Source organism: Trachypithecus francoisi, unplaced genomic scaffold, assembly GCF_009764315.1.
Source record: "Trachypithecus francoisi isolate TF-2019V2 unplaced genomic scaffold, Tfra_2.0 Lachesis_group0, whole genome shotgun sequence".
NCBI classification, from domain to species: Eukaryota; Metazoa; Chordata; class Mammalia; order Primates; family Cercopithecidae; genus Trachypithecus; species Trachypithecus francoisi.
In genome coordinates this window covers 97296742-97310971 of record NW_022681453.1, presented here as the reverse complement: position 1 = coordinate 97310971, position 14230 = coordinate 97296742, and the positions used below count along the sequence as shown (strand labels likewise).

At 37.4% G+C, this 14230-nt stretch overlaps 1 protein-coding gene and 1 pseudogene across 6 annotated transcripts in view; one reads left to right on the top strand and one right to left on the bottom strand.

Annotated features, from left to right (window-relative positions):
- Positions 1 to 14230, top strand: part of ZNF654 (zinc finger protein 654) — a 90347-nt gene that overhangs the window by 26524 nt on the left and 49593 nt on the right. For 3 of the 6 annotated variants that reach the window (XM_033211581.1, XM_033211580.1, XM_033211582.1), the window contains exon 2: positions 2018 to 2163. The exons of 2 other annotated variants lie outside the window; for them this stretch is intronic. In XM_033211581.1, coding sequence (XP_033067472.1) covers positions 2018 to 2163 — 146 coding nt within the window. Of the gene's footprint in view, positions 1 to 2017; positions 2164 to 14230 lie in introns of those variants that run through there. One more of the 6 variants, XM_033211585.1, reaches the window with a different exon arrangement.
- LOC117084519 lies at positions 10293 to 12320 on the bottom strand (annotated as a pseudogene).

Below are 14230 nucleotides of genomic sequence, written 5' to 3'. Positions count from 1 at the left end.
CAAGTTCAGAAACAATCTCCTTTAGCTTTCTTTTTTATCTGTATGTGTTCCCAGAAACATTGGAAAGATGTATGAGTACCTGGTATTGCTATTGGGAATTGTCAAGAACTGTGAAGAGTGAGCTTTTATTCAAGTTTGTCTGCCACAGTTTTACAGGTGCTGGCAGAAGACACGAAACTCTTGAATCAGAGATAATGGACTTTATTAATCATGGCACAGCAAGCAGCATGAGTTTCAAGTTTATGATGGTGCCCCTTGCTACCTCAAGTCTCATACAGTTGACATGGTAGCCCAAGTGGATGCTACACTTAGTAGGTTTTCATCACAGTTGAGGAACCTCAAGTTTAAGGAACCCTAATCTTTTACAATGGTCTGCAAGCGTATCTGCCTGAGCTTTGCCCTAGAGGGAGACAATGTCTTTATTATACTGGATATAAAGTGGTTCTCTGCTCTGGAGGGAGACATCATCTTTGTTTTTCTTTTTTCTTTTTTTTTTTTTTTGAGGCGGAGTCTCGCTCTGTAGCCCGGACTGGAGTGCAGTGGCCAGATCTCAGCTCACTGCAAGCTCCGCCTCCCGGGTTTACGCCATTCTCCTGCCTCAGCCTCCCGAGTAGCTGGGACTACAGGCGCCCGCCACCTCGCCCGGCTAGTTTTTGTATTTTTAGTAGAGACGGGGTTTCACCGTGTTAGCCAGGATGGTCTCGATCTCCTGACCTCGTGATCCGCCCGTCTCGGCCTCCCAAAGTGCTGGGATTACAGGCTTGAGCCACCGCGCCCGGCCATCTTTGTTTTTCAAGGCTGCTTGCTATAAATATCTTCAAAAAGATAAAGTCAGCAAGGGCTTTTTGAAAAATTGTAGAAATGTGAGAGACCCATGGAAAATTGTCTCCCAGTAGGAAGTGATTAGTGTGAAAAGTCTTTTCGGCTCTGTTCTTGCCTTTTGTATTCTAGTTTTCTTAGCTTGAATATCAGGAGTCAGCAAACTTTTTTCTGTAAAAGGACAGACATTAAATATTTAAGGCTTTGTAAGCCATATTCTTTCTGTCACAACTACTGAACTCAGTTGTTGTAGCAGGAAAGCAGCCATAAACAAACATAAATGGATAAACCTGGTTGTGTTCCAATAAAACCTTATTTATAGATGTTGAAATTTGAATTTCATGTAATTTTCACATATCACAAAGTGATTTGTTTTTCCAGCCACTTAAAAATGTAAAATCACTTTTACCTCGTAGATGTACAAAAACAGGTGGCAGGCCAAATCTCGCCTGCAGACAGTAGTTTTAGATGATGAATTTTGTTAATATAATATATTCTTTTAATATAGCATTCTTGCAACATAGCAATTGATGTTTCTAAAATGTTTTCTCATAAATTACCCCAATTTGGCTTCAGAGAGCATTGTCATCTCCATTTTATAGTGAGGAAACTAACGCATTGAGAAGTAAGATGACCAGTTGACCTAAGCAGATTAATAAAACTAGTTAAGTGACAGAGCCGAGACTGACTGTATTCTCGACTCTTCCCCATAATATGGTACAGGTTAAATATTCATAATTAGAGTATCATGTCATATATCTTTTGTTGCCAGAATATTCATTTATTGCCAGAATGCTTAGAGCCTTATAATAATAATAATGATAATGCATGATCGTTTCTAATTTTCTTTATTACTATATTCTACTCGCTAGCTATTTTAATATTGAATATTATTTTCACTAAAGCTGGACATGGGAGATAAAGGGCATTAGTTAACAAAATTTGGTAAAAAAAAAAAATGGCAGTTGAATAGTACAGACATTCATACACTATATTTTACATCTTTTCAAAGATAATAATTGATTTTATTTTCAGATATATGTCATGAAAATAAACAGTATAGAAGATCCCTCCCTCCAGTCACCTGTGTTCCTGCTGAACTAATATTTTAATTTATCCAGTAACTTTTATGCAAATTTTTAAACTCGAGATGTTGAGAACATTTTCTATAGTAATATCTGGATTGCTTCCCTGTCAGGTGGTTGAAGATTATGCTGGAAGATGGCAGGTCCCTTTGCCACAGCTTCAGGTTCTTCAGACTGCACTTTGTTGTTTTACAACAGCCAGTGCATCATTCCCAGATGAATGTGAGCACGTACAATATGTTTTGAGTAGCCTTGCTGTGTAAGTACTTTTTACTTCTTATAAATGCATTATTTTTCTTGATGTGTTTGAGAATTTGTTTTTGATAATTTCTTCTGAAGAAGAAACCTTTCCTAAATTATTCCCGCAAAAAGTAATGTTTATTTTTTCACTTAAGTATTCAGGTTTAATTTTGAACATGTAACCATAATTTTACTTTAAGTTTTAATAGTTAAATGGAATTTTGATACACAGATTCCTCTGGTTGCTACAAGCACTTTACTTTTCTTTTTAATTCTCCATATTGCCTTGAGAAGTTCTAATGGTTAAGTCCCAGAATACAGCAGTTTAGGCTATGATAGTTAGCAGAGAGAGCTTACATCAGGCCAGAAGGAGGTTAGGAAAATCCTGTTTGTTTGTTTTGTTGTTGTTGTTGTTCTTATTTATTTATTTATTTATTTTTTGAGACGGAGTCTCGCTCTGTCACCCAGGCTGGAGTGCAGTGGCGCGATCTCGGCTCACTGCAAGCTCCACCTCCCAGGTTCACGCCATTCTCCTGCCTCAGCCTCCCGAGTAGGTGGGACTACAGGCGCCCGCCACCTCGCCCGGCTTTTTTGTGTTTTTAGTAGAGACGGGGTTTCACCGTGTTAACCAGAATGGTATCGATCTCCTGATCTCGTGATCCACTCGCCTCGGCCTCCCAGAGTGCTGGGATTACAGGCGTGAACCACTGTGCCCGGACCATTGTTTTGTTTTTTTGAGACAGAGTCTCTCTGTCACCCAGGCCAGAGTGCAGTGGTGTGATCTTGGTTCACTGCAACCTCTGCCTCCCAGGTTCAAGTGATTCTTATGCCTCAGCCCCAGAGTACTTGGGACCACAGGTGTGCACCACTACACCCAGATAATTTTTGTATTTTTAGTGGAGATGGGTTTTCACCATGTTGGCCAGGCTGGTCTTGAACTCCTGGGAGGTGATCTGCCCACCTCGGCCTTCCAAAGTGCTGGGATTATAGGCGTGAGCCACCCCTCCCGGCTGAAAATCCTGGTTTTTAAAAAATGCTTATAGAGAACTTCAAATTAAAGATTAAAAACTGAACATTTGTGATTATCCCTTCTGCCCTCCTAAGAACCCACTAAAACGATAGTAAAAAAGTAAAAGAGAGAAGAGAATGAAAATAAATAAAGATTATCAGTGAATGAATGATTTCTACAGTTTTCTGGGGGACAGAAAGCAGATAGAGGAATGGTCATTGAAGCACAGCAGAACAAGTCACAGTTTCATCCGTTATTTATTTATACCTCAAATTGTACTCACACCACAACAGTGGCTTATAAAATCACTTATCATTACAAATTGCAATAGAAAGTGTCAGAGTATGTCTCATAGGATAAGTATTATTATGTGAAACATTTATTTGGAGGAGGATGCAGATAAAGAAATTAATTATAATTTTTTTTATTTAGTTCAATCACCAGGCCTTATGGTCAGGTTGGGTTGGGGAAACAGCATTAGAGGTTGAGTATCCCTAATGAGACAATCCAAAATCTGACATCTGAAATGCTCCAAAATTCATCACTCTTTGACTGCTGACATGATATTCAAAGGAAATGCTCATTGGAACATTACAGATTTCAGATTTCTGGATTAGGGATGCTCAATCAGTAAGTATAAATACAAATACTATGAAATCCAAAACCTGAAACACTTCTAATTCTGAACATTTCAGATAAGGGATACTCAGCCTATACTACTTTTTAATTTCCTCTATATAAATTAACCCTGAAGCAATGACCTTTGCATTTTAGCATTTACAGATTCCTCATTGAGGCTGCTAATTCCTTAATTACTCTCAAGAAAAATTCATCAGCCAAGAAACTCCAGACTCATGCTCATAGGACTCCCAATTATTTACATATGGCCTGATTTTTACATATTAATATCTAAGAATCATCAGATATTCAAAAATGCCTTCAATATGAAAAAAATGCAATGAAAAAGTGAAAAATAATTTTGAAAGAAACAGTGTTAATGTTGAAAATAAAAATGAAATATAGAATCTGTAATTAGCATTTCTAGAGAGAATTGAGAAGTTATGTACAACATTAAAATCATCAATATCATGCTGTGTGAAAGGAATAATGAGATATGAGAAATGAATTTGAAATTAAGAAAATATGATGGTTAAAATTTAAAGTTCTGTAGGAAGGTTGGAATATGTAAAGCTGAAGAAGAAATCCAGAATATAAAACAAAACCAAAGAGAAATTTAAATATGTGCATGTACATTGTGCCTCTTTAAAAATTGATTTGTATATATTTAAAATTGTAGGCCGGAAGGAGAGTTTAGAATGTATCATTTAGATTTGTAAGAGTGAGGCAGTTTAAAAAAACCCTTTATTTATAGATGGATGGATGGATGGATGGAGTCTGGCTTTGTTGCCCAGGCTAGAGTGCAGTGGCATGATCTTGGCTCACTGCAGCCTCCTCCTCCTGGGTTTAAGCAATTCTCCTGCGTCAGCCTCCTGAGTAACTGGGATTACAGGCATCCGTCACCATGCCTGGCTAATTTTTTGTATTTTTAGTAAGATGGAATTTCACCATGTTGGCCAGGCTGGTCTCGAACTCCTGACCTCAGATGATCTGCCCACCTCAGGCTCCCAAAGTTCTGGGATTACAGGCGTGAGCTACCACACCTGACCTAAAAAAAAAAAAAAAAACTGTATTAAAAAATTATATTTACTTTGTGATGCTGGAAGGAATATGTGAATGTATTTATATTTGAACTTTTTGATTATACCTGACAAATCTTACTCAAGTTTAAGTATTTAAAAAAAAAAAAAAAAAGGCCAGGCGTGGTGGCTCACGCCTGTAATCCCAGCACTTTGGGAGGCCGAGGCGGGTGGGTCACGAGGTCAAGAGATTGAGACCATCCTGGCCAACATGGTGAAACCCTGTCTCTACTAAAAATACAAAAAATTAGCTGGTCGTGGTGGCAAGTGCCTGTAATCCCAGCTACTTGGGAGGCTGAGGCAGGAGAATCACTTGAACCCAGGAGGTGGAGGTTGCAGTGAGCCAAGATCACGCCATTGCACTCCAGCCTACATATACAGTGTTTATATTTCTACATTAGTGTATAGTCATGTCATAGGCCTTTACATTCATTTACCATTCACTCACTGACTCACCCACAGCGACATCATTCTTGCAAGCTCCATTCCTGGTAAGTGGCCTATACACATAAACAGCTTTTATATTTTACACCGGGGTGTCCAATCTTTTGGCTTTCCTGGCCACACTGGAAGAGTAAGGATTGTCTTGGCCCATATATAAACTAAGTAACACTGATGACAGCTCGTAAGCTAAGAAAAAAAAAAAATTGCAAAAAGATTATGTAATGTTTTAAGAAAGTTTACGAATTTGTGTTGGGCCTCACTGAAAGCCACCTGGGCTGCACGCAGGCTGCGGGTTGGACAAGCTTGTTTTATACTGTATTTTTACTTAGTTTTCTGTGTTTAGATACACAAATACTATTGTTACAGTTGCCTATGGTATTCAGTACAGTAACATGCTATACAGGTTTGTAGCCCAGGTGTGTAGTAGACTATACCATTTAGGTTTGTGGAAATACATTCAGTGATGTTCACACAAGGACAAAATCACCTAATGATGCATTTCTCAGAACATATCCCCAGCCGTACTATGTTGGCTGCCCCATCAGAACCATAGAAGTGTTGGAGAGGTAAATAATTTCCTTAAAGAATTGGTTATGTAGACAAAAATAATAAACAAAAAATTAATAACACTACAAAGAAAATGTTTACATTATTTTGCAGATTACCAAAAGTGTTTCAGTTATTCTCTACTGATTTTTGAGGAAAATAAGTATTAAAAGAAATTATTCGTGGCCCGGCGCGGTGGCTCACGCCTGTAATCCCAGCACTTTGGGAGGCCGAGATGGGCGGATCACGAGGTCAGGAGATCGAGACCATCCTGGCTAACACGGTGAAACCCCATCTCTACTAAAAATACAAAAACTAGCCGGGTGAAGTGGCGGGCACCTGTAGTCCCAGCTACTCGGGAGGCTGAGGCAGGAGAATGGCGTAAACCCAGGAGGCGGAGCTTGCAGTGAGCTGAGATCCGGCCACTGCACTCCAGTCTGGGCGACAGAGCGAGACTCCGCCTCAAAAAAAAAAAAAAAAAAGAAATTATTCGTAAGCAAGAAGTATTATTGTTTCATGCATTTTTTCCCTCTTTCATCTATATAATCTTTGTTAATTTTAGCGTTGTTATGTGAAAATTCTTACAAAACTTTCAAAAGTTCTTTGGTTATATGTCATTTATTGACTTCTCTTGCATTGCCTGCTAGCTGATATGATTTGGCTGTGTCCCCACCCAAATCTCATTTTGAGTTGTAGCTTCCATAAACCCCATGTGTCATGGAAGGGACGCAATGGGAGGTAATTGAATCATGGGGTCAGGTTTTTCCTGTGCTGTTCTCATGATAGTGAATAAGTCTCATGAGATCTGATGGATTTATAAAGGGCAGTTCCCCTGCACACGCTCTCTTGCCTGCCGACATGTAAGACATGCCTTTGTTCCTCCTTCGCCTTCTGCTGTGATTGAGGCCTCCTCAGCCATGTAGAACTGTGAGTCCCATTAAACCCCTCTTTTTCTTCATAAATGATCCAGTCTCGGGTATTTCTTCATAGCAATATGAAAATGGATGAATACACTAGCTTTTCGACTACTGCCCGTGTAAAAAATAATGTGTTAAGCAGAAGCATATCTTATCTAAGATGTTCAATATAAGTCAAAAGAAATACATTATGTTGATGACTAGTAAGATTGCTTAGAAGGAAAACTTTTTGCATTATTTGTATTTACTTTACAGAGAAGTTAATTATATTTTCCGTACCAGAAGAAAAATGGGGAAATAGCAGCATGTTAGTTCTACTAAAGGAGTAGTCAATCTACAACAGTATGTTATTTTATTTAAATATTTAATCAAAAAATTTTTCTAACAATTACTGCATAATTACTCATTTATTCTGTAAAGCTCTGCTTGCTTCTAGGGATAAAAGAGAATATAAGATAGATAAATTCTCGTTCTCAAAGATGTTACAGAGCTAAGAGATATATCAAACAAACAGTTACACTTTTATATAATTGTAGTTAGGAGGGAATTACAGGGTGCAATGAGAGGGCATAACAGGGACTTGACCTGTCTTGGAGGTCAGTGAAAATGTGCTGGGTGAGCTAACTTGCTGTACTCTGAAGGAATGACAAGAATAACTTAGATGAAGGAGCAGAAGAGCCTCTTAGGGATGGCAAACCGAATGTTTAAGGCACCTGGATATTAACAGATTTCAATATATTTATTATCTGTTTTTACAGTTCTTTTGATTTATATCATGACTTTAAGTTTTTTATTTGCTTGACATATGAAAAATGAGGAGACTGTCTTTTATATATGTATAACATTTACAAATAAAATATGTTATATGGAAAAATTGTAAGTTACTATATTTTCTGGCAGTGTTGTCTGGTATATATGTCCACCTTAGTAAAAGCCTTTATCTACTTTGTAATTATACTTATGTATTGATCTGCCTTCTATCAGCTGGGAGACTTGAAAAATTAGAGTTTTGCTCGTGTTGTCTACAGGGAAGGAAAGTGGATTCTGCTTTTATTTATACCTGAGTGTTATTTCCAATGTTACAGAAATAAAAAGTCACGTGGTGAATTGTCTTAAATCAGCTAATTATAATTCTGTCTACCTTTACCTGGGTCGACTGTCCTTCTAAGCTGTATTTTCTAAAGAAACAGAGATTTTGCTTTGTGCATATGGACCTCAAATTCATTCTTTGCAGATAAGAAAACCGAAACCTGAGAAGTTGGGGGACTTTTCCAAATTGAGTTAATTAAGTTGTCACTGGTTTTTTTCCTCTTGCCTTGTTTTAGATTGGTTAAATACTGGTTCCTAAGTTAAGTTTCACAGGTGGAACAAAGTCAAACACTCTGAAACTAAGTGGACTTTCAGGCAGAAAACATAAACTTTATAAGTTTTACATAAAAGAAAAGCACATTTTAATGCTGCCTTCACAACCTCCTTTTACCCAACAGGAAGGAAGTGTTCATAGATTTCAGCATTCCAGGCAGAGAGGTGAGTTATAGGACAGCAGGTATTTGCCTGACGGCCACTAGGTCCACAAGAATCACTGGAGGAACTAGTTCAGCTAGTAGTATTTGGTGTGTGCACTGGCAAAGACTAAAAGGTGTATTGGCAAGTTGTCTAAGAGAGAAGACCAAATGGTCTTGTCTTCATGGAGCTAAGTGGGTATAATCAGTCTCTTATTTTGAGTGGCTAGATCATCTTGGACTAGACTACACATGTAATGTTAGATCACTGATGTTTTCTGATTATGTTGCTAAATTGTACTGTATTTCAAACACAGCATTTATGCCTAGTCTAACTTCAGTCTTTACTCTATGATCAAGTTTTACTTGATTGCATTTATAATTTAAGTCTAGGCTTTCAACTAATTTAGGAAATGGCTTGGAAATACAGGAAGAAAGGCTAATTATAAAGGTACATTTGTTTTTTGCGGGGTCTGGGCCCCACATGTCTTGTAGGGTTCAATAAGTATTGCCCATCTCCACAGCACATAGCACTCTTACTACTTCCTGACTCGTTACATTGATGAACACTTATTCAGCACCTTAACCAATTTTGTATCTACTGTCTTTACTAATCATTTGTGACATGTGAACTTGGTCATTTTAAAGAAAAATCTAGGCCATCCAGTCTTCTATCTCTTTGTCTTCTCTCTCTGAGAAAGAGATGATTTCATATATATATATATATATTTGAGGCAGTTGGTGGTCTTAATTCTTTTCTCTTACTAAACTTCATGAGATAGTTTTGTTCTTCCCTATTACACTCGAATATTTTGTTTATAGGATTTGTTGTAGCTAAAGTCAATATTAAAAAACTCTTAGTGCATTTGTTTATATTAGCCATCTTTAGAAACTTAGTATTGCATTTGGACTTAGTGGTGACGAGCATCTTTTCACCTGTAATTTTGGTCTTCATTGCTCCCTTTATTGATTTTGGAGTAAAGCGGTTGGTACTGTAGTTGTTTTATGGGCAAAGAGATAGATTACTAACTGGTATATTTGTGTTGGCAGGGATGGAAAGTGATCAGGGCAAAAGAAATACCCTGTTCCCACCCACACTACTATATATATCAGAATCTACAGGACTGTACATGTGTCGTTTTGGAAAATGGTATTTATTGTTTTTCTATTCTGAAGGAAGGAAAGCTTGATGGTTCTCTTGGTCAGTGTGGATATACAAAAATTAAAGCAAAAAGCAGGTGACTACAACCTACTATTAGGAAGATCTTTATTCTTTAAAAGTTATTCTTTAAAGGATGTATATAGTCATTATGAATGGTGTAAGTACATTTGAATTTTTTTATTTTGAATGGCTTAACCTTGTGCTAAGTCAGATCATTTAAAAACTACATATCTGAACTTTTTTTTTTAAACTTCTTTCCCACTAATATTTTTGATTTATAGAACTACAATATTATACTGGCAGCTTTTACTGTGGAATGAAGAAAAAAGAAAAAAAATTACATGAAATGCTTCTGTAATTATAAAATTGACAAAATTTTGCTCACTGCTTCTTACAAAGAAAACTTACGAGAAACTATCCCAGGATTAAGGCACTGGAAGAATTTCTTCCAAGTTTGCTATATAAGAAGCAATGAACAGAATTAATAGAATTCAAAATATTTAAGCAAATCATATATTTTTAGTAATTTATTGGTTGAAACTTATTAGCTATAATTTTCTTAAGCTATGGTACCTTGAAAAGGTTTTCCCTTTTAATTTTGGAATTGAGATTAAGAAACAATTTGCTCCTTGTTTTGTAGGGAATGATTTTCAATGAATTCACTTTTGTTTCCTTTTTTATTTTTTCCCCCTATAAATAGGACTATCAATTATGTTAAAGAGAACCAATACCAACTTTTCTCCTGTGGAGCACACTGATAAGCACATTTTTTCAACGATGTGTTTAGGATAGAAAGGGGTGGGGAGAAGGGAAGAGACAGGAATGTGAATGTATTATGTACTAAGAGAAGTGACAGGGATCACCCCCTCCTTTAGCCCTTTGCTGTTTTTTCCTCTTTGTTTTCTGCATCCTCAAGGTATGCATGCAACATCAGTCTCTCTTCATAAAATGCTGTCCTAGTTTTGTAGACATCTCACATTAGCTTCTTTTCCAAGAACCAGGTCTGCTTCATCTGTCTTTCCATTTCATTAAAAACATAAATCGCCACAGGAATCTGTTGCCCCAATGATCTTTTCTGGTTCTAGTCTTATCTCAAAGCCCCGAGCGATATCATTGCTCTGTTCTCTGTTTTGGACTTGGTACTGTCAGCACAGTTTGAGAAATTGGATTTCCTTGCTACTTTCTGACTTCTCCCCACGTTTGTTATTTTAACCCTCCTTCATCATCTTAAACTTTTTTATAAACTAAGAAATGAGCTAAAGGCAATCCAAGTTTTTCTCAGATTCCCAAGTATTGTGCTCCTCAGAAAAGCCTTTCCACATCAGTAGATACTCCTCTTGCCCCTTAACCACATGCCTGTCTAGTACCTTCTCCACAGTGTACTCTTCATTCTCTGACGAACTGTCAGCTGTGTGCTTGGTTTTCTTTCCCATGTTGCACTGTTCCACCTGAAGGACTAAGGCCACTGCATCTCAGATACCCCCAGTTTGTTCTTTCCCTCTGGGCTATCAGTAGCGGCCTCCCCTCCTGGGTCTAGGCCTTGGCAGACTGACCTTCATTTTCTTTTTGATTAAGATATATTTCAGTCAAGATTCGGTTAGGTAAATGTAAACCATGCTAGATAATTCAGTAGAAGGAACTTACTCATAGAATCACTTTTAAAGGTGTTAGATGATGATCTGAGAGAATAGACAGGAGATGGTGAACCTGGACAATGGCAATTGTGGCAAGTTGCTGTTAGCTCTAGAAATGGAAGGACAGAGGAAAAAGAAAGTATTACTAGAGCCCACAGACAGGAGATGGTTGATGAGAGGAAGCAGCACTGATTTGTGTGAGAGGGTACCTCTGAAGAGATATAACTACTGCTATAGAGGATCCTAAAGCAGAGGGGTTAGGGGAGAAAGACCCTCGTTTCTCCTTCCTCTTGACTTCTGATTTCTACCACTGACTTCCTTTAGCCAAACCTAACCAGAACCCAAAGACCTTTGTTTTGAAAGAGATTTCCACTGATTACTGAATTTTACATTGGCAATTTTTTTTTTCTTCCCATACTTTAAGTCCATCCAGTGTCTTCTGGCCACATTTTCTTCTGATGAAAAATCTGCTTTTTATCTGGTTCCCTGAATATAATGTACACTTTTAGGGGCTTGCTTTTAAGATTTCTTTATCACTTTTCATTTTAATTTTTGAGTAGGTAATACATGTTCATGGTTCAAAATGCAAAAAGTATAGAGTGTACAATGAGATACCCTTGCCATTTACATCTACCTGTCCCCTAGTTTCCTAGTTTCCGTTTCTGTAGCCATCCAGTGTACTTATTTTCATGAATTTTCCTTTCAGATGTATAATGCATATATAAGAAAAAAAAAAAAACCCATATTCTCAAATTGGACAAATGTTAGTATACTATACACACAGTTTTGTATCTCCGTTTTTCACTTAGTTATCTTTCCTCATCAGCATAGAAAGAACACTGGTTATCACATTGGCTGTAGAGTATTTCACTCTTATGTGTATATCAAAATGTAATTAACCAGCCCCTTACTAATAGATACTTAGTTTTTGTTTCAATCTTTTGCTGTTACCAACAACCGTTTAATGAATTACCATGTATGAGTGGAATATGTACAAGGGTATTTGTATATCCTAGATGTATCCGAGGAGTAGAGTTAATTGCTTGATGAAAGAGTATAATTTATCAGTTATCATACATTTATACAAAGAATATAATTTGTCATTTTGGTAGATACCGCCATATTTCCTCTGTAAAGGTTGAACCGATTTACATTTTTGCCAGCAATGTAAGAGAGTAACAATTTTCTCACACCTTTGTTAACAGTGTTTTTTTTTTTTTTTTAAATAATGGGAGACTTTAACACCCCACTGTCAATATTAGACAGATCAATGAGACAGAAGGTTAATAAGGATATCCAGGACGTGAACTCATCTCTGCACCAAGCAGACCTAACAGACATCTACAGAACTGTCCACCCCAAATCGACAAAATATATATTCTTCTCAGCATCACATCACACTTATTCCAAAATTGACCACATAGTTGGAAGTAAAGCACTCCTCAGCAAATGTAAAAGAACAGAAATCACTATACTGTCTCTCAGACAACAGTGAAATCAAATTAGAACTCAGGATTAAGAAACTCACTCAAACCGCTCAACTACATGGAAACTGAACAACCTGCTCCTGAATGACTACTGGGTACATAACAAAATGAAGGCAGAAATAAAGATGTTCTTTGAAACCAATGAGAACAAAGACACAACATACCAGAATCTCTGGGACACATTTAAAGCAATGTGTAGAGGGAAATTTATAGCACTAAATGCCCACAAGAGAAAGCAGGAAATATCTAAAATTGACACCCTAAGATCACAATTAAAAGAACTAGAGAAGCAAGAGCAAACACGTTCAAAAGCTAGCAGAAGGCAAGAAATAACTAAGATCAGAGCAGAACTGAAGGAGATAGAGACATAAAAAATCCCTCAAAAAATCAATGAATCCAGGAACTGGTTTTTTGACAAGATCAACAAAATTAACAGACCGCTAGCAAGACTAATAAGAAAAGAGAGAAGAATAAAATAAACGCAATAAAAAATGATAAAGGGGATATCACCACCGATCCCACAGAAATACAAACTACCATCGGAGAATACTATAACCACCTCTATGCAAATAAACTAGAAAATCTAGAAGAAATGGATAAATTCCTGGACCCATACACTCTCCCAAGACTAAACCAGGAAGAAGCTGAATCCCTGAATACACCAATAACAGGCTCTGAAATTGAGGCAACAATTAATAGCCTACCCACCAAAAAGAGTTCAGGACCAGACGGATTCACAGCCGAATTCTACCAGAGGTACAAGGAGGAGCTGGTACCATTCCTTCTGAAACTATTCCAATCAACAGAAAAAGAGGAAATCCTCCCTAACTCTTTTTATGAGGCCAGCATCATCCTGATACCAAAGCCTGGCAGAGACACAACAAAAAGAGAATTTTAAACCAATATCCCTGATGAACACTGATGCAAAAATCCTCAATAAAATACCCGCAAACCGAATCCAGCAGCACATCAAAAAGCTTATCCACCACGATCAAGTTGGCTTTATCCCTGGGATGCGAGGCTCATTCACCATAAGCAAATCAATAAACGTAATCCAGCATATAAACAGAACCAAAGACAAAAACCACATGATTATCTCAATAGATGCAGAAAAGGCCTTTTTACAAAATTCAACAGCCTTTCATGCTAAAAACTCTCAATAAACTAGGTATTGATGGAACCTGTCTCAAAATACTAAGAGCTATTTATCACAAACCCACAGCCATTATCATACTGAATGGGCAAAGACTGGAAGCATTCCCTTTGAAAACTGGCACAAGATAGGGATACCTTCTCTCACCACTCCTATTCATCATAGTGTTGGAAGATCTGGCCAGGGCAATCAGGCTGGAGAAAGAAAGAAAGTGTATTCAATTAGGAAAAGAAGAAGTCAAATTGTCCCTGTTTGCAGATGACATGATTGTATATTTAGAAAACCCCATTGTCTCAGCCCAAAATCTCCTTAAGCTGATAAGCAACTTCATCAAAGTCTCAGGATACAAAATCAATGTACAAAAATCACAAGCATTCCTATACACCAGTAACAGACAAACAGAGAGCCAAATCATGAGTGAACTCCCATTCACAATTGCTTCAAAGAGAATAAAATACCTAGGAATCCAACTTACAAGGGATGTGAACGACCTCTTCAAGAAAAACTACAAACCACTGCTCAACGAAATAAAAGA